The sequence below is a fragment of the Peromyscus californicus genome, unplaced genomic scaffold (assembly GCF_007827085.1).
Source record: "Peromyscus californicus insignis strain IS unplaced genomic scaffold, ASM782708v3 Scaffold_10__1_contigs__length_136768540, whole genome shotgun sequence".
Lineage (NCBI taxonomy): Eukaryota > Metazoa > Chordata > Mammalia > Rodentia > Cricetidae > Peromyscus > Peromyscus californicus.
In genome coordinates this window covers 116,425,650-116,451,827 of record NW_026294391.1, presented here as the reverse complement: position 1 = coordinate 116,451,827, position 26,178 = coordinate 116,425,650, and the positions used below count along the sequence as shown (strand labels likewise).

The 26,178-nt window shown below is 41.3% G+C and overlaps 1 protein-coding gene across 2 annotated transcripts in view; it reads right to left on the bottom strand.

The window, feature by feature from the left end:
• Positions 1 to 4,791: 4,791 nt before the first annotated feature.
• Positions 4,792 to 26,178, bottom strand: part of Slc9a6 (solute carrier family 9 member A6) — a 60,852-nt gene continuing 39,465 nt past the window's right edge. Inside the window, exons 11-17 of one of the 2 annotated variants that reach the window (XM_052739755.1) lie at positions 25,026 to 25,137; positions 23,242 to 23,395; positions 18,646 to 18,735; positions 17,527 to 17,557; positions 14,192 to 14,271; positions 10,426 to 10,531; positions 4,792 to 7,411 (exon numbers count right to left, since the gene is read on the bottom strand). In XM_052739755.1, the coding sequence (XP_052595715.1) occupies positions 7,139 to 7,411; positions 10,426 to 10,531; positions 14,192 to 14,271; positions 17,527 to 17,557; positions 18,646 to 18,735; positions 23,242 to 23,395; positions 25,026 to 25,137 (846 nt within the window). In that variant the 3' untranslated portion in view covers positions 4,792 to 7,138. The remainder of the gene's footprint in view (positions 7,412 to 10,425; positions 10,532 to 14,191; positions 14,272 to 17,526; positions 17,558 to 18,645; positions 18,736 to 23,241; positions 23,396 to 25,025; positions 25,138 to 26,178) is intronic. The other variant, XM_052739749.1, reaches the window with a different exon arrangement.

Sequence of the window (26,178 nt, the reverse complement as noted above, 5' to 3'; positions counted from 1 at the left end):
TACATTCACAGGTTCCAGGGATCATGGTGTGGACATTTCTGGTGGGCCATATTCTGCAGCAATGTGAAGGGCCACAATTCCACCTCACAACCTCATTCGAGTGCCTCTCCCACCATGGTGATGCTCTTATTTAGTCCACCACATTCTCCTTTAGTCTCAAACCATGGTTTAAATACCCCTTTGTTGTGTTTCCCCTGCCCTGGCTCAAGTCTTAGCCCAGATGAGACACTAATGGTCTGTTGACTGCAAGTTAGAATTTAAAATACTGATTGGCCAAAGTCGTTAAATATCAAACTCCTGGCTCCTCTTAGAAAATGGAACTTTGTTGAGTTTTTCAAAGTGTAAAAAAAAAAATTGTGGCACACCCAGGGGGTCTAATTGCCATTATCTTGCCTTCTCACACAAAACCAGCACCGAAATCCGGGTTGGGGGCAACTTTCATTATCTGACAGAAGGTTCCCAGATTTTTCAGATGGAAAACAGCTCATATCATTTGTGCCCGAGCCACATGGGGACACAGCTGTATAGGAGACTCAAATAAACAAGAAAATCAGGCAGCAAAGCCTCATGACTCTCAAAGCAAGCAAGAATTGACTACCTCTCAAGCAATTTTTGTAAGTAAACACACAGTTCCAACAGAACAGGTGAAATTAAACCTCATTTCCAAGAAGTACTCATAGTGCTTTCAATATATTTTTTTCTACCAGGACAAAAAAAAATGACTTCTACAGCTAAGCTCTATCCCTGAAGAGGAACCCAGTACCTACCCAACAGCACTGGCAGCTGAACATGGAGGGCAGGGCTTCCTAAGCTACAACTATAATGTGAATTCATAATTAAAAAAAAGACGTTATTTGGGTTACCAAAATTAACCAGAAAATAGACTCATGGACTTGAGGCTTCAGCTGTGACAGCAATGGCTAAGGCAGCTCTCAGTCTTCACCATGGCAGGAACTTGGGATCCCTCCAATGTACCGAACTGGAGATTCTAAAAGGAAGCAGCCTGGAGGATCTGGACAGTCTATGAAGTGTTTTCCATATCATAATCACATAGCACCTCATCAGCAAAACCATACAGAACGTCCAACCTCAGTCTGGCTGCTTTAATGTACATCACTTCATCTGATCCCCTAATAGGGCTGGTGGTTTTTTACAGCTGAAATCATGGTCCACCACCTACCACAGTGCCTGGCATATGGTAATAGCTGAAGAAGCTCACTGAGTCTCTGATCTGTCATCATTTTATAAAGAAGCAGGCTCAGAGATTCAAGTAGCTTTCTGAAAGTGCTCAGTGGCAAGCAGGGCTGGGACTCCGCCCTCCTATTACTTATTGCTTCTCCTATTCTGCTATAGCAATCTTCCAACTGAATCAAGGACAAGGAGACATTTTTTTTCCTGTCAACAAACATGCATTGAGCATCCATTCTAAAGCAGACCTCTGCACTCCTGTTCTCTACCTACATGAGGGGTTTGTTTGTCTGAGACAGGAGGGTCTTACATACCCCAGGCTGGTCCCAAATGTGCTGTGTAGCTAAGGCTGGGCTTTGATTTATGATCCCACTGATTGCTGACTTTTTCAGCTTCTCCTCCCTGCCTCTTCCACACTTAGCCCCTCTCCTCACGCCCTTTACCCTCTTCCTATTTTTTGCTGGCCAATTATCCACCCTTTCATTATTTCATGTATGTGCATTTATGGTTTGCTTTCCCTGAAGGGAATGTAGACTTCCCAAGAGCAGGGTGCCTTTGGCTCAGTCTTCCTGCTGATTGTTAGGAGGGGTTGATGCAGCCACAGAAACTAAACAAGCCAGGGTGGTCTCGGGTTAAGGAAGATAGTAAGAGAATAGGGCTGTTTCTCCTGGGGACACAAAGACTCAGAAAAGGCATTATCAGCTCCTCTTTTCAAAGGCCCTTAAGGTGACATACAGGAGGGGGTAGTCTTACGCTGGGTGGAAGGGAGGAGGTTGCATTTTGGTTTAGGGCTCTCATGATTAACACTGGAACTAGGATTCTGTCCTTGCAATTGATTCATAAGTGCTGTGGGGGTAGCTCCATTTTGTTTCTTGCTGAATTATATAGCACAGCGTAAGTTTTGTCACTCAACAGACACCCGACTAAAGGAATGTCACTTCACTCTGCTTGGAATGGTCCTCATCACTTCACTCGGCTGGCCCTTGACTAACTCTTGAGATCTAAACTTAAACATCACTTTAACAGAAAAGTCAGCCTCAGTTTCTGTATCACCAGATTAAAGGGCCCCTGCTATCACCCCAGGCAGGGTTCTTACATTTTGGTCATAGCTTTTGTGACTACTGTATTTGAAGTTATTACTTAAAAATCAATATGCCCCCACTAGAAATCAAGCAGTCCTTCTTACATGAGTGATTCCCAAGTACCCCAAGAGATCACTGACAATGTCTTCATACGGTACTTGGCACAAAGCTGAGACTGCTGTTCAGTTGTTTGCTACTATCCCCACTGTGTGTGGCTCAAAGTATGAGCTCAGATCCCTTGAACAACGAGAGAGAATGAAAAAGCTCCATTAAGTTGGGTAACTGGTCAACATCACACTCAGCAGCAGGGCCCGAGTTTGAACCTAAATCTGTATAACCCTAAAAGCCTGGGCTTTTAAAACACTAGCCCAACTCTTGTGACTACAAAGCCATTGTTCATGACCATATACTCTGGCATGAAAGATAAGCCCCTGGTGAAAAGGCTAAGAGGCAGTGTAAGGGAATTTAAGGCAGAGCTGCTAATCAGCCAGCTTCACTCAACAGATTGGACAAGACATAGGAAGGACCCTCGGCAATGGATGTCAGGATATTCCCATCCAGAAACTCATACAAGGCAGGCAACAGGCAATGTGGACAAAAGGCTTGAAATCTATAACTCCATGTCTCATCTTCAGGTTGTACTTAGTTTAGTATGGAGCCTGTGCCTGGAATCAGTAGTTAACAAACTGGACTTTTGATGTTAGGTGTGGTAGTACACACCTGTAATCACGTCTCTCAGGAGGCTGAGATAGGTTCATTTGTTTCAAAGCCAGAATGGGCTACACATTGAATTCAAAGCCAGCTTGACCTTACAGTTAGGTCCTGTCTCAAAAACAAAACAACAGAATCTGGACTTTTGGAATCAGGCTGAGGCTGGATTAGAGTCATAGCTCCATGGGTTACCAGTCATGCAAACTCTGCACTTCTGTCTGTCTGTCTCAGCTGAAAAGTGAAGGGACACTCATGTCGGAAAATTAAAGCAATAAAAATACCTTGTACACACAGTACATGTACCTAAGAGGGACTCAAAAATACAACTATTAGTAACATTTCTAGTTTATTTACAAGCCTCATCCTGCACCATCTTGTTAAGTACTTCTTGTTGAGAATTTTCCAATTAAGTCAAGAACATCTATCCTTCCACATCCTTATATTCTAGCACTAAATCAGGTTAACAAAGATATTTGCTCAAATCTAATAAAGGGTTTTGTGTGGTGAGAAAAATGAATTGGTTGAAGGCATGAGCCTTGAATGTGGGTGCCTCTCACCTGTGCCCCTTAGTGAGTGACAATGAGTAAGGAAGCTGGAACAGACAGCAACACAACATAACTGACAGCATGATTTGTCCCATTAACAAAACTAGACAAAGCTGCTGTTAGCAAACTCTGTGATGGCTCTTCTTGGTTGACAACTTGACTCTATCTGGTATTAACTAAAACCCAGGTGGCTGGGCACACCTGTGGGGGATTTTTTTCCTTAATTAAATCATTTGACATGAGAATACCCACTTCTAATTCAGATCTTTGAGATGCGAAGATCCACCTTTAATCTGGGCCACACCTTCTGCTGGCAGCCAGTATAACAGACTTGGAAGAAGGAAGCTCACTCTCTTCTTGGCTGCTTGCTCTCGCTGGCAAGTCCATTCCTTCCCTGGCATTAGAGCCCACCTTCTTCAGGATTCCGGTGTAGACTGAAGACCAGCTGAGACATTCGGCCTCATGGACTAAACAACTACTGGACTCTTGGACTTCCATTGGTAGACAGCCATTGTTGGACTAGCTGGACTATAAGCCATCTAATAAATCCTATAAACATACATATATGCATATATAGCCATTCTAATAAATCTCATATCTATATTACTATATACATGGGATTTATTAGAATGTGTGTGTGTGTATATATATATATATATATTTAAGTTACGGTCAGATGGCTATTCTTGGTTGTCAACCTGACTACATCTGGAATTAATTAACTAAAATCCACATGGCTTGGCACACCTGTGATGAACTTTTTTTCTTAGTTAAATCATATAAATTCTATAAGTTTTGTTCCTCTAGAGAACCTTGACTAATACAAACTCTAAACCACAAAACATCTAACGTACAGAGAGAGACATACCTTCAATGTGAAGGACTATTCATGTGGTTGTGGTCTGCAGGTAATCCTAGAACTGCCTTTCTACCTAACCCAATCCACAACTATCCCACCTGCTGTACAATGCAACTATTTTCATGACATTCTCTGCTATTGCACTAACAGGCTACAAATCAATGTAATGGAACTTGATGGCTTTGACCAGTTTTTCTTAAATGTTCCAACTGTGACCATAAGGAATTACATTCACCCTTATACATAAGCACCCCAACTCTGCCACCTCATAAGTTAAGTACTGTCAAGTTTCTTTTTAAAACACCAGTCCTCCCCCTTTTTCCAGTATGTATATAGGTAGAAAAATAAATGAAGTCAGCATTCTTTATGTCTCTCTAGAATAAGCTGTGACTCAAATAACAGTGAGTAGTTATTTGCAAGGCTATAATTTTTTTAATGACAGATTTTCCTAAAAGAAACCACTATTACATCTTTCCAAGTACTCCAAGGGAAAACAAAAAGCACATAAAGATTAGAAGTCTAGTACTTTAACAGCACACTGCCAAACACAGACTAGGATAAATGCCAAGAGATCTTAAAAAATAACTCTGAAAGATGCAATGTTCAAGTCAATCAAACATGTAGGTTCCACAAACAACAGAAAAACAGGTCCAAGAGAGCAATTCACTCATGCATGATGGTAACTCAGACTGTATTTCATCAAAGTTCATTCAGGTCTTTAATTCCAATAGCTGTCTCAACAGGGATGGTTTTCTTTTTGCATGGGGATGTGTACACAGACGAGAGAGGGAAAAAAATCTTCCAGATGAAGATGTAAGCACAACAGGCTTGGTTCCCCTTTGATAAAGTACTGAAGGCAGATTTAGTGGACTCAAGCATTATCAGTTTCCTTAATGAGAAGTCTTATGCATGCGGAAAGAGACAGGTTACATAATTTGTCATGCTAAGTATTTATAGCCATTTTCATAATGTGAGCCCAGTAACCTGACGGAATAAAAAGAGAGTAGTTAAATTACTATATACCCTTTTACAACTTGAATAACTGTGTGGGTCAGTGATGCTGACATTGAAAACCCCCAAACATACATTAAGAAGAAGAAATTATTTAGTGCATGAAGAGCCACACATCATATAAAATGTACACTTCACAGGAGGAGTTCCTGCATAGCAGGAAAAGTCACTACCACTACCTAACAAATGGCCATGCCGACGACAGTCAAGGCTGCCACGAAGGGGACATTAGAATTCCCTTAACATCTCAAGGAGTGTTCACAATGGCACAGAACCCTTTGGGAGGGTAAGTGCATGTTTTGTTTGGAAGGGTATTTTTCAGTGGAAAATTTGAACATCACATAAGTAATCAATTTTCTCATTGGGTTAGATTTAAGGCAATTCTCCTCGGACCTGAATCAGAAACAGGTCAGAATCAGCATCAAAAAGTATCCCCTTCCAAGTGTTCAATGTACCTTTAGGTATTTGCAGCACTACAAAATAGAAACCACTCTCATACGATGAGTATGAAGTGAAAAACCATCAAAAAACACCACATGGCAGCTTAGGTGTCTACTAGTAAAAAGGAACACGACAATGAAGACAACTACACCACTTTACACAAAGCAGAATCCTTTCAAAGACACAGCAGAATACTGTGTTTCTCTTAACGGCTGCCTTTGGTGCAGTACAGAACAATCACGGGTTCATAAATTAATTTTTAGCATCAACTATCAACTAACAAGTGACCACTAAACATCGTAAGTTTAAAAATTTTACATTTTGCTCCTGTTTGGCTGCTAAAGAGCAGCGATTTAAATTGATATAAAAACCTCTGATGACAAGGCTTACTATACACACAAAGAACATAATCAATGAAGCAGCAATTACATTTCTTATTTCAACTTATCTGGTATAGAATATTTACATATTTGGGAAGAGAGACCTCCAATACCACCAGCCTATGCCCCATGTCCACTTGCTCCAGTGCCCCAAAGCTGTAACAAGTGCCCAGAACTCTATACACCTATACTTTGGCTAAGCCAGCTGGATGCGATTCCTATGGTCTTGGTGTGAAAGCAAAGAAATAAGGTCTTGGAGGTCATTTGTAGCCTTCTTTCTCAGAGCATCAATGTACTGTAGTCAGGAAATCTGTTCTTTAACATCAATGGGGGAAAACATCCCCCACACTTCAATCCCCAACCTGAATGGGGTGAGATCAAAATGCCATCAGCTCCTTGCACCACAAAGGGCCACCAGAGAAAAGGGAAAGAAAAAAGTCATGACAAAGGCAGCAGCAATCAACAAAAGTTTTCCAACAAAGGAACCTCTCCTCCTTAGGTTCCCCAGGGAATAACAGCTCCCCCTTCTCTCTCCCTTCCCTCCCCTCCCCCTGCCACACACAAATTAATTCACATCACAAGAACTTAGTACTCTGGTTAAGTGTCAGATAAATATAAGAGAGGGTCAATCTGTCACTTTTATACTTTAACTGAAACATTAAACTAACAGAACACACAACATTACTGTGAAAGTAACTTTCTAAAACAGATCTGGCCAATGTAGTGCAGCCAGCAAAACTTAAGAGGACAGACTGTTCACAATCTGCCTTGTACAGGGTATTTATATTCTTCCTATGCCATATAAATAGCATTTATATAGCTTACACATTCGGAGACATGCACTAGGACTTGTAGGTAGTACACATTTCTTCACAATCACATGTGCAAAGTTTACAAACCACTAAGTGAGTATTAGAAAGCTTAGGCTGGACTGTGTCTTGTATCATCTAATGAATTTAGCGCAGGTTCAGAATCATCCATCGGAAGAACCAGGCGTGTTCCACGAATGACTAGTTCGTGGTCCCCAAATGTAAGCTCCCGATCCAAAGCATCTTCAGAATTGTTGCCCATAAATCTCCTTGGGGCACTGGCTGTTGCAGAGTCAGTGTTCACAGTAGAATCCCCATACGTCAAACTGATATCACCATCATTGAGAATAAGATCAGAGTCATCATCTTTCAATTGCTCCTGGTTCTAAATGCAAACAATATAAGGTTTAAGAGTTGTTAAGCAGTGCAAGAAAATCAAAGCCAGGCAAGGTGGTAAGGTAAGCCCAGCTCTTCCGAGAATCATTTCCAGAAGGAGATAATCTGAGCACCCCCTATTAAAAATGCCTCGGTGGTAGCCCACCATACTTGGTATAAAATCTTGAGCCCTAACCTCGCCTTAAAAGACAACGTGACTTGTTCCTCTCAGCTTCGTCTCCCCTAACCAGCTGCCTCGCCCACTCCAGCAGCCCCTTGCTGTGCAGGACTGACTGCAGCAGTACCGGCTATCCCACTCTCCAGTCCGTCTCTCACCTCTCACTGGTCAGGCATGCTGCCCCCGCTATCCCTTGCAAGTCACTGGTCCCTGCTCATGGCTTTCTCTTGACAGTCTTCTTGCATTTTTCCGCTCTACATTAGGTGTCCATCCTGTGTGCTCCCACAGCATCTGGTCCTTGGCCCTCTGTTTGCAAGTAGCACTCGCTCTTGCACATTATCAGTTTGCCCTCATGGGTCTTAGAGTCTGGGGCCGGGGTTACGATACAACATTAAGTGCTTCTTAGTGCAATCACACAACACATTATGGCATGTGGAGACACATGGTTGTTTCCCAGGTTCACACGCTTTTGTTCTAATGGGAAAAAGTTTCCAAAACACTATACCTCATACAGTTCTGTAACATGGGTGAAAGTCAACAATGTATAGTCCCATTTGGCAAAGAAAAAAAAACATGTATGTGGGTAGAGAAATGTCATTCAACATCATTGTTCCATGATGGGGTTGCTGGTGAATTTTGTTTGTGTTTCTGGTATCAAAAATTAACTATTACTAGAAAGTTCCTCAAATGCTCAAAGATTAAAATACAAAAGGCCAATTGAAAAAAACAAGTCCATAGCCACCAATCAGCCGAAATCACTTCCTGTCTAATATTTAACTAGTAACAACAAATCTAGCCAGTGTCTGCCATTTGGTTAAAACAAAGTTTTGTAGCTCCTTTGCACATCAGTGGGGGCTCTTTAGCACTTCCTGATTAATGTTTTCTTTAAGTTTGAGGTCTGGAATGTAATGTAAAATGTAAAAGGCATATTCCTTTTGATCTAGTAACAGCCCTTTAAAATCAATTCTACATACTTTTAATTTATATCCTTGAACAAATTTAAATGTAAAAGTATTTTAAATACAGACAGTCACCATAAATGCTGTTTGCAATAGCCTAAACAGCACAGGGACACACAGAGAAATGACACCAAGTGCTGAGGATGGCAGAGACTAGGGGTAAGCATCTAAACATCAAGGAATGCCAAAGATTGACAGCAAAGAATCAGAAACCGAGAGAGAGAGGCCTGGAGGGAAGCAATATTGTCTCTGTCTTAACCTCAGACTTCTAGCCTCAACTGTAAACACTTTTCTGTTCCTAAGCCACTTAGTCTGTCACAGCAGCCCCAGGACACTCATATAGTGATGTGTTGTAGTGGTATCTGTACCTACCACAGGATACATAGTTGTTGCATTTTTGTTTGTGGGGTTTTAATGGTTGTTGGTGGCAGGTTTTTGTTTGTTGTTATTGTTGTTTGAGACGGAGTCTCAGTTTAGCCCAGGCTAACTGCTAATTTGCTATGTGTCTGAGGATGAGCTTGGACTCCTGGTCCTACTGCCTCTACCTCCCAAGTGATGGGATCATGGATATGTGCCATCATACCCCGGACCCCCCCCCCCACACACACACAGAGTTGTGGACCTTTTGGCTGTGGATGATGTACATTATTGGGTCTCTGGAGTCAGAGCCAAGCCTCTTCCTGAAGCAACAAGACTACTATGTAGAGTCATGTGGCACAATGGAAAAGAACAATAATTGTATGCAGAACCTGAGTTACATGGGAGGCAGACAAGGCAGCATGGAGTATTCTCCCCACACTACTAGCACAATCTGTCAAATGTACAGTGACTCAAAACAAAGCTCCTGGCTGCTACCCTGGCCCAGGTGCCATCCTCACACTGCCTGCTGTTCCTTGACCCACTGTGGATTCTGCTCTAACAAACTACAAAGGAGGACACAACCAACTGAAAGGTCCATGTCTACACTGCTTCACTACTGTTGCCACTAACTCAGGGTTCTAAATGTCACGTTAAAGCAGCCAAACTGGTGGGCTTGTCATAGGGAAGCACATCCAATGTCATCAAGTGTTTATATTTTAGAATACAAACGAGTTAGCACAACTTTCACTTTCTTCTTGGTTTAATATTTCCCAAACCATCAACCATGATAGTCGATAGGGAAAATATACGGAATCTAGATTCTGTCTGTGTCTATACCCTCCAGCTATATGGACCAGACATGGATGCATTCCCCTAAAATCCCAAAGTTATAGATGTTAAATCACAGCCCATCTTTTGTATTTAACAGACATCAAAACTGTCCAGCAAAGCCCAGTGTGATATGGCATACCATTTCACTCTGATTTCCTTTCTGTTGGAGGAAAAGTTCCATAATACCACATTTTTTAGTTGAAATAAATGTCATGAAATCTAAGAAAAACTGTTTGGGAATCCTTTCAACTGAACTGTGATGAGCCTAATGAAGACATGGAAACATCCCACTGCTGAAGTCAGGCCACATACTGCAAATAAATTAAAGCTGGCATGGAAATAGAATGACATACTAAAATTATCTGCTGTAAGATAAGGAATTAGTCTATTTCCAAAGGGTGTTAGCTCTATTTATACATTTCAGTATATTTTCTACTTGAACAAAATATGCTTAAATTCCCTCTCATAGATTGTATACCTCAAAGACCAAGAAATTCAAACCAAAATAATACTCGAAGTCTAACCCATAGAACAGCTAAACTGAACTTGCTAAAGAACTCAATTAGTGCATAAAATCCACTTACTTTGGAGGAAGGTAGTGCATGCCTGTAATACCAGTTTGAGGCCAGCCTGGGCTATACAGCAAGAACCTGCCTCAAGACAACAGCAGTAAGTAAATAAACAAATGCCACTTACTTCATATGCTTGAGGGCTGGTGAGGCACCTGGCGATGGGCCCACAGCAGGCTGGGAGTGTGGTAGTAAGAGGAGGCCCACTGTGCGTCAGCAGGGGCTTCAGGTAGCTGTGCACGCATGGTTAAGGAAGGGATGTACTCATTTCTGTACATATTTAAGAGAATAATGAACTTGTGATCACAGTGGTGCTGGGGAGCAAACCCAGGGCCTTGCACGTGCTATGCAAGTGCTCTACTTGCTCCTAAATGACACCTCAGCCTCAAATAATACACTTTAAGATGATCACTGCCACAGCATGCTGACCTCTTCAGAGGCTGGCAAAGGGCTTGACATTGCAAGCTCATCTCACTGCCATATGACAGCAGAGAGACAGCAAAGGGAGACCTTTTCTCTATCCTGATTTCACAGACAGGAACACTGACACACAGAGCGGTCAGTGAGCCACCTGAAGTCACACAATTAAGGAAATGGGGACATGTCTGCTGGCTGATCCTGGTCTGACTTTTACTCGTGAGCCTGTTGAATGACTTCCCATTGCTTTTCTGCTTTTAGGGATTGAAAGAACACAAGCTCATCCTGAGTTTGGTACTGCAGAAACTAAAAAAGAAAGTAAAGACTGATGTTCACAGGGAAGAAGAAATATTGCAGTAGCATACACTTGTGGTGGTATTGTGTTCCCCAAAATGTTGTGTACCTTAATAAACTTATCTGGGGTCAGAGAACAGAAAAGCCACAAGATACTTAGGCTAGAAAATGTTAGCATTTAATCCTAGCATTCCAGAGGCAGAAATCCCTCTGGATCTCTGTGAGTTCAAGGCCGCATTGGAAACGGCCAGGCATGGTGACTCACGCCTTTAATCCCAGAAAGCAGCCTTTAATCCCAGGGAGTGGTGGTAGAAAGCAGAAAGGTTTATAAGGCGTGAGGACCAGAAACTAGAAGCATTTGCCTGGTTAAGCATTTTGGTTGGATAAGCATTCAGGCTTCTAGCAGCAGTTCAGCTGAGAGCCATTGGGATGAGGACTCAGAGACTTCCAGTCTAAGGAAACAGATCAGCTGAGGAACTGGCAAGGTGAGATAGCTGTGGCTTGTTCTATCTCTGTGACCTTCCAGCATTCACCCCAATAACTGGCCTCAGGTTTGACTTTATTAATAAGAACTTTTAAGATTCATGCTACATACACTAATGAAAATGGCTTTGCTCATTTATTATGGATTCTGATGGATCCTGAATGCTCTGAGTTGAATTTCTGTATCATGCTGCTTTACTTCCTACAAAGCTCAAAGGAGGTGAAGGAGGAAAGAAAAATGAAATCCCAAGACTTACCAAAAAACAACAACAAAACTATGTCTCATGAACTCCTATATCATAGATCCTCATTTTATCAGATTTGGTAATTCATGGTAATTGGAAGAAAAAAGAGGAAAAGACAAGGAAAAGAATGGGGAAATGCCATTGTAAAATGAGAACCTGGGGCATGTAGCTTAGAGATGGAGCACTTGCCTAGCATGTTTAAGGCCCTGGGGTCAGTCCAGAACACACAAGAGTTATTAGCTCTACATAGTGGTGCATACCTGTGATCCCAATGTTTGGAAGGCTCAAGTGGGACGAGTGTGAATTCAAGGGCACACTACACAGCAAATTCACCTCAAAAACCATTTTAAAGACAAAATTTGGAGGCTAGCAAGATGGCTCAGAGGGTGAAGGCACTTGCCAACAAGTCTGACAACCTGAGTTCCAGCCCTAGTATCCACACGGTAGCAGAGAACTGACTCCTGCAGTTTGTCCTCTGATCTCCGTAGCATATTCCTCCCAACACACACACACACACACACACACACACACACACACACACACACACACACACACACACACACACAAATAAATAAATCTTTAAAAGACAACATTCATACATGTCTATATTAATAAATTCTATGTAAAGATTAAAGCTCTCTCTATAAACACACTCTGTCTACACAAAGCCACTATCAACAGAAATGATAAATTCTCAGAATGCTGATATAAAAAATGAGCAAGGCTCTGTCTAGTAGTACTGAATAGGGATTTGTTATATCAATTACCAAACAATCTGCCAAAAGAAAATTCTAAAGAGTTCTGTGCCTATTAGAGAAATAAAGAAAAGGCTGGGCATGGGGAAACATGCCTGTATGCCCAGCACTCGGGGCAGACACGGAAGGATCATAAGTTTGAGGCTAGCCTGGGATAACTAGGGAGGCTTTGTCAACAACACCAAAAGAAGGACTGAGGCAGACTGCTTCTCTAGTATGCACAATGCCCTAGATTTGAACTCCAGCTCACTGAATATGGTTACCATAGCCTTCTGGATAAATGACACAGATGTCAGTGAAAAGCAAAGACACAAAAAGAATAAATATGATCTATTGAAGTGAAAATAATAATCAGGTATACCTAATTCATGCTGGTGGCACTCAGAATCAGTTACTCCTCTGTGGGGCATGTTAGGGAAGAAAACACAGGGCACCTTCTACTGAGCTATAAATACACAAACATTTATATGGACAGTAAGTACACAGGGATAAATGGTCAAAATTCATTAAACTGTATTCTTAATATTCACATATGTTGTATGTCATTGTATTTAAATTATAACTCTATGGTAACAACCTGGCTAAATAGAGGAGCTGAAATCTAGACTGATGAATAATTAATTCTACCAGGGCTCTGGGCATTAAAATGACTAGTTTATAGTCTTTGGTGTTTACTCCTACACAATTATATAGGAAACTAAGCTCTTTTTCTAAATTGGAATCATTTAAATTATTTTGTGAATGTAGAAAATGTACATTTTATTCTAGAAAACTAAAAAATGTTAAATAGGAGGCATGAAAAAGCCTCAAGAGATATGGGAATGGAATATATCCAAGATGCTGGTAATGGAGCCAAAAGTACTGACATAATCTTTAAACAATTTAAAAAACCCAGGCTCTCACTCCCTAATGGGAGCCTTAATGCCACAGATATGCTTGAATTTTTGTATGTGCATGGTAATTTAATTTAAAGTACTTGCAAAAAATGGAGGTGAAAATCTAGTAAACAGAATATAGTAAGCAGTGGCTTCTAACCATGAGGGCAGGTGTATTTTTCCAAACACACAAAGTTTTGTTTTGTTTTTTAAATCACAAAAGCATTCTGCACAGAGAGGATTTGGTCTTTAGAAAGGCCGAGGAAACAAAGATGCACTCTCCCCTTATCCCAGAGGGGAAGGCGGCTGCTAGAGAAGCCAAGTGTCGAGCACTCTGCATTTCCTTTCAACCTCGTGCCTTCCCCAAAGACTTCCACCCCAACAAGCACACGGACAAGCAAGGAATACTCTCATAGAATTCTCCAAATCATCTCAAGGACATCAAATACTAAAGGTTCCTCAATAAATAAGTCCATATCTAAACAATTAGCCATGTCATTTAGGCTCTGGGTTCCCTCCATCCAGCCAGTTAATAGGCTAACTAACCAGTGCCCGACTGGTTCTTTGGGTTCCCAAGGAATTCATTGGTGGGAATGGCCTGCTCCACTACACTTATGGAGAGAGGCTGGTTTTATATTCTGCTTCAGGAAGGCAAAACAGCTGTTCTGGGGTTGCAGCTGTAGTAAAGTACATGCTTACCATGTACAAGTCACTGGGTTCATCCCCAGAACTCCCCCAACACACAGACACACTCACATGTGCACACATTCACACATCAAGTTGTTTCATTAAACTGTACTATGATGCTTTATCATTAAGGATACTTATGATCAAAGTTGTACCACATCCGAAAGAGCCAGGCACTCTCTGCTTTGGTAGTTCTCCTTTCATTTTCAGGAACACCCTGCAGACAGACGATATCAAATCAATATCAAAGAAGCAGACAGGTTTATTTAGAGTCATTCCTTTGTAGATCAGAAACAGAGCCTTCATGAAAGATAGTGTCCAACACGGATAACATTAGACATTCGGTGGCTTGTATACTGCCGCTTTGGTACAGGAAACTGAAAGGCTTTTCTAAGCATCTCTATGACTCAGGCAGCTTACTAATTTATGATTCTATTACCACTTAAAAGTCAATGTGGGGTCAATTAAAGAAAAGAAGGCCATGAATTTGAGAGGGAGAACAAGGAGGGGGTATACGGGAGAAGTTGAAGGGAGGAAAATGAAGTAGGGAAATAATAGAGAATTATATTATAATTTCAAAAATATTATAAAAAATCAATGTGGGGCCTATGGAGATGTCTCTGTGAGAAAAGTACTTGCCATGCAAGCATGAAGACCTGAGTTCAAATCCTCAGAACCCACATGAAGCCAGGCATAGCAACATTTCTCTGTAACTCCAATGCTAATAGAGTGAGATAGGAAGTGAAGACAGGAGAATCTCTGGAAGCTCATAGACCAGCTAGCCTGGTGTGCACAGCAGTCAACATCAAAGAGATCCTGTTCTACTATACCCAAGGCTGCACTCTGACCACCACGTGTACTGTGGCACGTGCAGACTCGCACACGCGCGCACGCGCACACACACACACACACGCACACGCACACGCACACGCACACACATGAACACATACACACAGATTAAAGAAAAGCCAGTAGAGGCTAATTCACCTCCTCAATCTAAAAGATTTGCACTGTTGATGCAGTGGCACTTACAGAAGAAAACATCTCACCCTATATTTGGAGAGCTGTGTCATAGACTTCAAAAATAACTGGTATTTTCAAAGTTGCTACTATGTTCAGAACACGGTGGCAAAATGAAAACAAGGAAATGCTATGGTAGAACTCACTGGCCGGAGGGAGACTAACACAGCAAGCAGGCAGCTTCTGAAATAGCTTACAAAAGTATGACATGTCCTTATTTGTAATATGGTATGGCCAGTAATTAGACAATTAGGCTAGCTAGCTCTAGTCCTGGCTCACTGACATTAACTAGTTGGGGCAAACCTCCTTCCTTCTCTGAACCTGAATTTCTTCACAATATAACATGCAAGCAATACAGATTCCCCAAGGCCCTTTCCAGAACTAATGTTCCATGGTTCTGTGATTTTCTAAAGACACAGAGTTTAGAGTTTGGGTTTTGTCTCTTTCCTGCCCTCTCAATCTCGAAATAGCTTACTTTGCCCCTCAACATGAATCAACACATACACAAAAAACTATAAAAATATCTGAGAACACTGCATGTGCTCACAAGCACAAAAGAACTTCTGAACTTGCTTTTACATCATTAAGTTTCTCATGCCTTCACTTCTTATTTTCTTGTTTAATTTTTGGTGCTGGGGATGGCCAGGACCTCGTGCAAACTAATTACATAGTCTACCAGTGAGCTATACTGCTAGCCCATGGAACTGCCTTATTTTTAAATTTTTGCCTTCACTTTTTAAATTTCATTGTTATTACTACTACTACTTTTCGTATTGTATTATCATTATTATTATTATTACTACTATTATCATTTATTGGGTGTGTTAGAAGTTATTGTCTTCCAGCATGGGTTCCAGGGATTGAACTCAGGACATCAGACTTGCTCAGCATGCACTTTTACTCACTGAGCCATCTCGTTGGCCCTGCCTTCACTTCTTGTAAAACATCACCTACAGACCTTACCATATAACTACTGCACACCCCTAAACTCCGTACTGACTTGAATGTTCCTTGAGCCTCATAATGGACTGAGTAAACAATGCAACTGAGATGTCCATGGAGTTTTTAATTTCTTAATTGTATTGATTTTCATCAGTGTGTGTGTGTGTGTGTGTGTGTGTGTGTGTGTGTGTGTGTGTGTGTGTATGCGTGTGTGCACACGTCACAGATGCAGGCGTAGGTTTGACAACAACAACTCTGTAGAGTCACTTCTTTCATTCCATCCTTTTACAAGGGTTCCAGGGGTCAGACTCAGGTCGTCAGGCTTTGCCAGCAAGCACTTTTACCCACTGGGCCATCTTGCTAATGTCTGTCCAAAGGGTTCTGAAAGCAATGGAAAAGTATTTCTTTCTGTCTGCCACAACTGATAGTCACCTATCTGGCTCCTTCCCTTATTTCTCCTCTGTGGGGACAGGGGGAATGGGGCTGGTGGAAACATACTTGCCTCAAGAGCTGTGTAAATGTAATGTTTTATCACTACTGAGATGTAAGCACCCCTTGGATCTATCCCAGAAGCTTGGCTGGATGAAAAAGTATATAATCTGGTTCGTCCGAGGAATTCTACTTTAAGATTCTGACCACAAAATGGGCAAGTACTTACTATATCACATGCATACACACACACAGTCATCGCTCAAAATTAGCACTTGGGAAATGAATTGAGTAAATGCTTTCTTTTAAAGCACACCCTGCAGAAAAATACACCATGGCTTGTTTCAGAAAACAATAGGAATTATGTTTCAAAAGATACTTTCTATCTTCAAAAACCTCACTTGTGATTTCTCATCTAAAGGGTAATATATAATAGAGAATCACTTATTCAGTGTTGCTCAGAAACCATTAAAAAGAGGGTGGCAAATACCAGAAAAGGGTGGTCAGTCTCACAAGGGCAGACAGTTCTGCTGTGCTCAGTCCACAAGTCTGGAGATCATAGGAGCAGCTGAGAAACTGACACACGGAAGGAAGGAAGTGAGGAGCTGTGTTGGAAAGGCTGGGGCTTAGGTTAAGAGAGTGTAACCCCCCAAATATGCAGGGGGACCAGCTGGACACTCAGAAGATTCTAGGCAGTTCTCAAGGGCAGCTGCTGCTCATCCAATTGGAAAGTTGCACAGGAAGAGCAGCTGGAGTGGGGCTGACATCAGAGACAAGCCTTCATGCGCAACCCGAGTGGAAAAAGGCTGCCCGCGCCAGAGCACTCGCTTGAACACCCAGGAGCACTTAAGAGCCTATTCTCCTCGTGGGAAAACCCCAGGACAGCCACAGATAGGAAAGCTGTCACCCTTGATAGCCACTTGCTGCCTAAACTATGGTTCTGTTTCATGGAGCAGGGAGAAAAGCCAGAAATGTCAGTTAAAAGCAGAGGCAAACAAAACAGTATCTACAAAGTGGCATGAAATCTGAGAGAGACTGAACACTGGACAGAAATGCCAGGACAACACAAGCACATATTTACCAAATGGTCTTGGTCTGAATCAACACCAACCCTAAAGGAAAAACACAAAGAGCAAATGAGGTTTTGGAAGCCAATAGAAGGTCTACTCATATTGTCAACTATTTTTCTCAACACAGAAGCTCCAGAATGGTTCATGGTCCCTCTTCTCTACAGGCTGGGGTGGACATTTCTGGCACCTGTCCCTTTCTTTAGCAACAGTCTTGGGTCTAAGGCAAGCAGGGCACATGTTCTATTCCTAAAACCCCACTTACCAGTTTCAGTAAAATAGCATTTCTTCTCTGAATGTTAGTCCACGCTAAGCGGTGAGGGAGAGAAAGTGCCCAGTGAGAATGATTAGAACGTTTCAAAAGCAAAGCTGGACCACTGCTCTCATGGAAGCATTGTGAAGATGACAGAAGGGCGTGCAGTTGCAGGGGACTGCAGGGTAACGGGTGGACATCAGCCTTGGTTCTTGGTAAGTCTTGTGTACCTACATCAAATTCCTTCTTCGGGCATCCCAGGGAACCACTTCATTAACCAGTTCTGGGTCTCCTCTCTAGTCTCGGAACTTGCCAACTCTGCTCTTTCTCCTGCCCTGCCTGTCAGGTTTCCTCTCCTTGCCATCCCTGCTGTTCCAGCCCTCATTCTGACTCATGGGTTCTGTCGAGTAAGCCTTTCCAGCTGCCAGGCTCTCCCCCAGAGTTAACTCTGGATAGCAAGGAACTCTCTAGGTCACTGCTTTCACAGAAGCTTCTGAGAACTGCACACAACCCTGAGGGTCATGTCTAAAGTCCTTTGCAGGACATTCAAATCTCTCTACACACTAGTGGCCACCCTTTACTCCAACCTACCCTGCCTCCATCACTGCCGGTCATTTTCGTCCATGTGCCCCGTAATACCCTAACCATTCCTCTCCCCAGACCCCTGACAGCTCCAAGAGTCAATGCATTCTTTTTACTCATGCTACTCGCTCCCGCTCCCTCGGGTTGCATCTTGCGTCCCCTCAGTGTTCTACTCATTTGTCAAGTGCCAAAGAAGCTGCTCTATGAGACGTTCACACAGAATCACCTCCCCTTTGTGCTTCTGTAGCACTGAGTTCTTTATTAGAAACACACATCACAGTACAGTATAGTTATTTACCTGTCCGTCTCCCCAAAAAGACTGTGAGCTCCTTGAGGGTAAAGGCCATGTCTCAATTCATCTCTGTATCCCCAGAGTCTAGCATAGTACCTGACATACAATAGGTGCTCAAATGTTTATTGATTCGGTTACCAACCACAGACAGCACAGACAACACAGCAGTACAAGAAGCTGTTAGCAACATCTGCAAAGACAACACTCAAAGGAGGAAAGTGATACAAAACTCTATCCGGAAGGCAAGGGAGTTATGGTCCAAGTATTTGAAAACAGGTGGCAATGGCCAGATTCCAAACTCAAACAAAGGTTCATTTTCACTTTGTTAAAAATGGTCAGACACTGTTTACTAGCTTCCCAGTCACAGTGGACTCTCACCACATTTATGCATCTCAAGTGACATCTAGTGGTCTAGATGATAGAACATTTAAACATTCAAATGGCACATTATCCAGAACCAATGTAATAAACATTTACAGAGCACTTATTATTTGCCAGGCACTGCGCTAGGCACAGGGCATAGACATGAATTAAACACGGTCCCTGTCCTCAAGGAGCTCACAGACTAGTGGGGAAACAGACCCAACTACAGCAGACTCGCAGAGTTTGCTGTTGAGGCAGGATGGGTTCAGGACTACCCCAGGATAATTTCTAGCTATGTGAGCTCAATCAGGCTTTGTGGCCCTAAGGACTGTAATTCTGTCACCCCGAAAATTGGGTTAGTATAACCACAAAGTGTTGCTGCAAGGATTAAATGGGAGAATGTATTGAGACACTTCTAAAGTGCTTGATGCATCACTAGCGCTAAGTGGTAGGTAGCTCTTCTAGCAATACAGCATTACAAGGATGAATGGGATAATGGCTGTGATAGACAGACCCAAAGCAGCACAGCAACTCCAAGGAAAAGGAATGAGGGAGGGGGAGGAGGAAGGGTGGTTTTGTCAATTCCTAAGAATGAAAGAGAATCCCAGGCCAAGCAAAGGCTTGGAGTCAAAGAAATGCAAAGCGTGTGTGCTGGCTAAACCCTAGGGTGCCAAATGTGACTGTCACAAATTATGTGAAAGGATGCGAGCAGATCAATTCACTGGGGATCCACTGCTCCCAAGACAGAGGACATGATCTTCTTACACTGGAAATGAGATCACGTCGCTCCTTGCTTTACTATCCTCACGCTTTCCTCTGTATTTTCAAAGTCAGTCTTCACTATGTACTACAAGACTCTACGACAGAGGGACAAACTGCAGCGCTCATGCACTCCCAGTAGTAAATAAGGTCTGGAGGGAACACAGCCATACTATGTGACTTCCTATCACCTGTGGCTGCTTGTGACACCAGATCTGGGTGGCTGAGACAGATCACATGACTGGAGAAGTCTGAACTCTTTGCTTCCGGCCCTTCACAGGCAGTTTTCAGAACTCTGACCCTTTAGGGTCATGTCCACCTTTTTTTTCTACTTACCATTTGATCACTCTCATCATGTAAGCTTTTCTCTGGGTCAAACAGGCCACATCTGCTCCTGCCTTGGGGCCTTTGCTGCTGGATTGCTCTGTCTGGACTGCTCTTCCTGGTCGGCGTTGAACTGGCAGGGTCTTGCCACTCAGACTGAGCTCAAATATAACCTTTCCAAGAGACCTTCCCTGGCTTCTTCATATTATATATCCCACATTCCCAGTCGCCATCACAGCATCTTAATTTCCATCACATTTAGCATCATCTAAAACTGTCATGCTCATTTATTTATGTACTAGGTTTTGTAAAACTACTTTCCCACTAAATGGGAAGAGATCTTTTCTATCTTTTTACTGCCACTGTCCTTTTGAATAAGGTTGCTTCATTTTAGCACTACTGACATTTGGGGTCAGATAATTCTTTAATTGCAGGTCTAGATGGTAGCCAATTCTGTACCCTGTAGGATGCTAAACAGGGTGCTGGCCTCTGCCTACTAGATAGCAACAGTAGTCCCTTCTCCTAGTTGTGACTGTCAAAAATGTCTCCAAATATTGTCAATTATCCCCTGAGGAGATAAAATAATCTGCTAAGAACCAGTGAGTTGGAAGTTGAAACAAGGAGTGTCCACCAAACTGTTAGTGCTCAGTAAATATTTACTGAGTGACTGTGTAAAAGGCACACTTGAAATGTTGTGCAAAGAGCTTTGCAGATACTACTAGCTCACCAAATCCTCACAATTAATTCCAGGAAACAGGTGTCATGCCACAGATGTAGAAACTGAGGCTCTGAATAGTCAAAGGCCTTGCCCAAAATTAAGAAGGCAAGATCAAGAATGTAAAGGTTAAGTTGGTGTGTACACAAATATTCAACAATCCCAACTCATCAGCAATTTCAAAATTACACCACTAAAAAGCTGGAGGAAGAGAAGAGATGCTTAATATATAGCCTTTGCCTTTCTTCCCAAATATAGGTAGGAAAGAAAAAATAAGTTTTTAGGCTTTAAATGCCAATAGAAAAATAAACTAATAATAATTACAGTAATAGTAAATGCCATGAAAATAATGACATTTTCTATTTATGTTAATTATTAAGAATTTACTAATAGTTAAAATAGAGAAAATGGAAAATTTGTGATATAACTATTAAGTAAATGTGATAAATAACATTTTAAGCCAATACATGTTTAGAAAAATTAAAGCAACAATGTGAGTTAAAATATAAAAATTAAGAATATGTTTCACAACTATTTGATAGGCTAGTCTTCACCACATTCAATAAACTATCCAGTAAGGACTATAAAAATCTATAGCCTCATTTGAGAGTGGAAGGATATGGGAGGGGTTGGAGGGTACCTGGGAGGGACTGGAGGGATGAAAGTGATATACTTCTATTTCAATTAAAAACATATTTAAAAATTAACATAAACCTCTGTTCACAAACAGGCCAAAACACTGCAATAGAACAAGAAACCAAGAAGTAGTCTAAAACTACAAGGCAGTGGATATAATTAAGCTTCTAATTGTGCTGCAAGGTAGGCAAGATGGGGCCAGCCAGGGAGCTTTCAAATCCAGTGATGTAAAGAAAACTCAGTATGAGTAGGTGGGATTTTCTTTTCTTTTTTGAGGAAGCTGATAAAGCATGGGAATTTTGTTTGCTCTGTGTAGAGGGCAGTAAGGGGAACAAAATTGATTCTCCGTTGATGAGTATTAGTTCTTCTAAGCTAGCTCACATTTTGTTTTACTCTCCCAGTTACAAGCTTTTGAGAAAAGAAAGGAGTTTACTTCTTTCAAAATTTACCACAGTTATTTCTTGATGCACCTTGTCTGAAGGAACTAAGAACAGAGGCTCTCTGTCTACCATTTAATTATCTGTATGATATTGAACAATTAACAACCTTTTAAAGCCTATATTTTTTATAAAACAGATATTATGATTAGATAAACATGTTAAACACACTTAACAAAATGCCTGGCACATAGTAGGTGCTTAATAAATGTTAAGTCCTCTTACAAGTAGTATGTAGAATTATGAGAACATTATTGGATGTATAAAAGCATATGCTGCACTATATTATCTACTATACACAGAAATAGCACAAAAATTAGAAGAAAGGGATTTGAATAGTAAAGAGAGATTAAGGCATTAATAACATTCACTGTGTAATTAAGGGCTAGCTTGTCTTTACAATGTTAAAAGGCATAATAGAAAGTAAAAGAAACAGATGACAGATTCTCTATTAGGTGAAACACTGATTTTCCGAATGAGGCCCATATAGCCTGGAAGCTTGGTAGCTTTTAACATCTATGACGTTTCAGTCAAACACAGAACTACAATCTACAAAGGCTTCAGACACAAGCTGCTGTATCCATGGAAACAAATGCAGAAACTCGAGGTACAAGAGAGCGTTCAAACTGAATACATTAAGCAGTACACACTGAAGACTATGATTACATCACTTTGGCCTTGGTAGGTTTGTTAGGTTAAAAATGGTGCTGATCAGAAAGATGAAAAAGAATGATAATGTCTAGAATTGATTAGAATTGGGGTAAAATGGACTCTCACACACTGCCGATGGATTGAATTTGGTAATCTTATCAAAAGCCCTAAACACATGCATATCTTATGGATTAATCAATTCCACTTCTGGAAATACATCCTAGAGAAATAATTAAACAAGAGCAGGGTGGCACATTGGCTTCAGAGCATTCATTTGTTAATAGTAACAGCAAAACCCTCAGATGGAAATAGCTACAGCCTAAAAACAATATAAAACTACAACAATAGGGATTTGGTTAAATCAGCCAGGATCCATACAGCTATTCAAATAATATGAAGATATTTACCAGGGCAAATGCCCATGCTGTGATACATTTTCTTCTATTATCACATTTTAAAACCAGTTTAGAAGAGCACTTTAGCATTGCCCTCTTGCTAAAATGCATAGCAAAGGTCTGGGATGCTAACCTTCAGAGTGGTAATAATGCTTTTCAGTTCTTTTTCTTACAGTTTCTTTTTTCTATATTATGCTATGTACTTTTTAAGAAGGAAAAATGAAAATAGATTTGACAAAGCTTAAAATCGTCTCATGACTAAAAATAAAAGTAAATTGACTTAAAATGGAATATGAAAATGAGGTCCTCAGTTCCTACTTACCTTATATGCAAGCATGACAACATGGCAGTAGTGCCACCACCAAATACCCACACAGTAAAAAATACAATCAGAAGTGTGGTGCTGAACATCATTTGTCGTGCGTAAGTGGCAGTGTCACGAATGGCCAAGGCAAATGCCATTGCACCACGAAGGCCTACAGGGAATAGAAGAGAGATTTCTTCAATAGCTCATCGCCAATGTAGACTATAGAAATAAACTCAGAGATATAAAACATAACCTCCTTGGGCGGCGGTAGCGCACTCCTTTAATCCCAGCACTCGAGAGGCAGAGCCAGGCGGATCTCTGTGAGTTCAAGACCAGCCTGGTCTACAGAGCGAGATCCAGGACAGTCACCAAAACTACACAGAGAAATCCTGTCTCAAAAAAAAAAACCAAAAAAAACAAAAAAAAACTACAAACAAACAAAAAACCCATAACCCCAAAACTTGAGAGCATATAGACAAATATGAAATAAATATTTAGCATACATAAAGAATGACTGATAGAGTTAATATATAATACCGACTTTCATTGATTGTCTGATTTTTCAGACAGGGTTTTGCTACTCAAATTCACAATCGTCCTGCATCAGTCACCCAAGTGCTGGGATTACATGTATCTGCTACCACATCCAGCATGATCTCTTAACAATTCTTTAAAACTTAGTAATTTATGTACAGTGAATTCAATTTATGTTTTGACAATGCATAGAAGGGTGTGACCACTGCTACAAAAGCAGAGCTAAAATTTTACTCTTCCTGTCTAAATTATTTTGTGCCACCCGTTAGCTCAACCTCCTCATCATCCTGGCCTGCTCTGCATCACTATTATTGTGTCTTTTAAAAGTATCATATCGCCGGGCGGCGGTGGCGCACGCCTTTAATCCCAGCACTCGGGAGGCAGAGCCAGGCGGATCTCTGTGAGTTTGAGGCCAGCCTGGGCTACCAAGTGAGTCCCAGGAAAGGCGCAAAGCTACACAGAGAAACCCTGTCTCGAAATCAAAAAAAAAAAAAAAAAAGTATCATATCAATGGAATCATGCATGTAAATTTTGAGACTGGCTTCTTTCATTCAACATAACATTTTGGAGACTCATCCATGCCACTATGTGAATAAAAGTTTGTTCTTTTTATCACTCAGTAATTTTCCACAGCAGAACTTCATCAGGTCCTTCTCTGGCCCATTTGTCCATCGAAAGACAGATACATGCCAGGTCTGGTGGTAAAGGTCAGTAATCCCAGATACACAGGAGGCTGAAGCAGTCATGTCAGAAATAAATTCAAGGCTTGCTTGAACTATATAGTAACTTCAAAGTCAGTCTGAACAACTTAGACCCCATCTTAAAATGCAAAAAGTTTTCTTAGGGGGAGAGGGTGGGGAGATATAGATATAGATGATATAGATATCTTAACGGTAGAGTGTTTGCTTGGCATGCCTGAGACACTAGGCGCAATCTCCAGAATTGAAAAAAGGGAAAACAAGCAAGTTATTTGCAGGGTTGGGCAGTTATGGATAGAACTGCTATAAACATCCACTTGCAGGTTTTTCTGTAAAAATGTATTCGTCATCTTTAACTTCTTTACTTTGTGTGACATATTTTGAAATCAAAGATTTGGAAGCATGAAAAGTTCCCACAGAAGAGAATGGGAACTGATAAGGAGTTTTCTATTTGAGGATTCAGTTTCAATGTTGCTGACATAGGACCTCAGTCTCAGACTATAGAAGTTAGCATATGTGGTGCAAATGGGAGCTTAGGGGTAGACCAGAGAAGAAATTGAAACTTACCAGCAAACATCATCATGTGTTGAAAATTTGATCCAATCTTACTTCTTCTACCCAAATTAAGTAAGAGAGACAAGGGGTAAATATTGGCAGCTCTTCCCAAGAAAATAGCAATCTAAAATCATTAAGAGGTTAAGGATCATTTGTTTTACTACTGGTAAGTTAAGCTATACATTCAAGGTGGGGAGTAAGTACCCTGTCTATTGACAACACTGTAACAAAGTGTCGTCTGCTAGAACAGTCTATCTATATCTACAGAGCAACTGGAATACAGTCAGGATTACTGGGGAACTGCCACTTTGTTTTATTCCATTCAAATGAATTTAAATTGAAATAATCAGGGCTGCAGAGATGGCTCAGTGGTTAAGAGCACTAGCTGCTCTTCCAGAGGTCCTGAGTTCAATTCCCAGAAACCACATGGTAGCTCACAACCATCTATAGTGGGATCTGATGCCCTCTTCTGGCATAAAGTTGTACATGCAGATAGAGCACTCATACATAAAATAAATAAATAAATCTTAAATTGAAATAATCACATGTGGCTAGTAGTTAACAGACTTGATAGTGAATGTCTGGCATGTAGGAAATTCATTAAGTGAAGAAAAAGATGTCTAAGAGAGGACCTTCTTTATTATTATTAACATCACAAACACATTCATTTCCATTGCAGTGTTGAGAAGAAGAAAAGTCAAGCTGGCTATACTGCCCCTTCCTTCCTAAGAATACAAAAAAGGGCAGTTCACTAAATGTGTACTTCCAACCTGCACAAAAGGTCAGATTTCATGTCAGTTCAGGTGGGTCTTAACTAAGAAACAGTTTGGGTGATTTTTTCCCATTCCTTGTCTACAGAAACCTGTACTTTATAATTGCAAATTTTACTGCAGGGTTTACAACATCATCCCCACCATATTTCCTGAAATGAATAGAAAGGGAAATGTAATATTAAAAGCAAAGCAGCATGGCTGTAAACACTTTTCAAAGAGAGTGCAATTGCTAAGGCCAAAGGGTGTGTGCAAGAATCATATACTCGCCGGGCGGTGGTGGCGCACGCCTTTAATCCCAGCACTCGGGAGGCAGAGCCAGGCGGATCTCTGTGAGTTCGAGGCCAGCCTGGGCTACCAAGTGAGTTCCAGGAAAGGTGCAAAGCTACACAGAG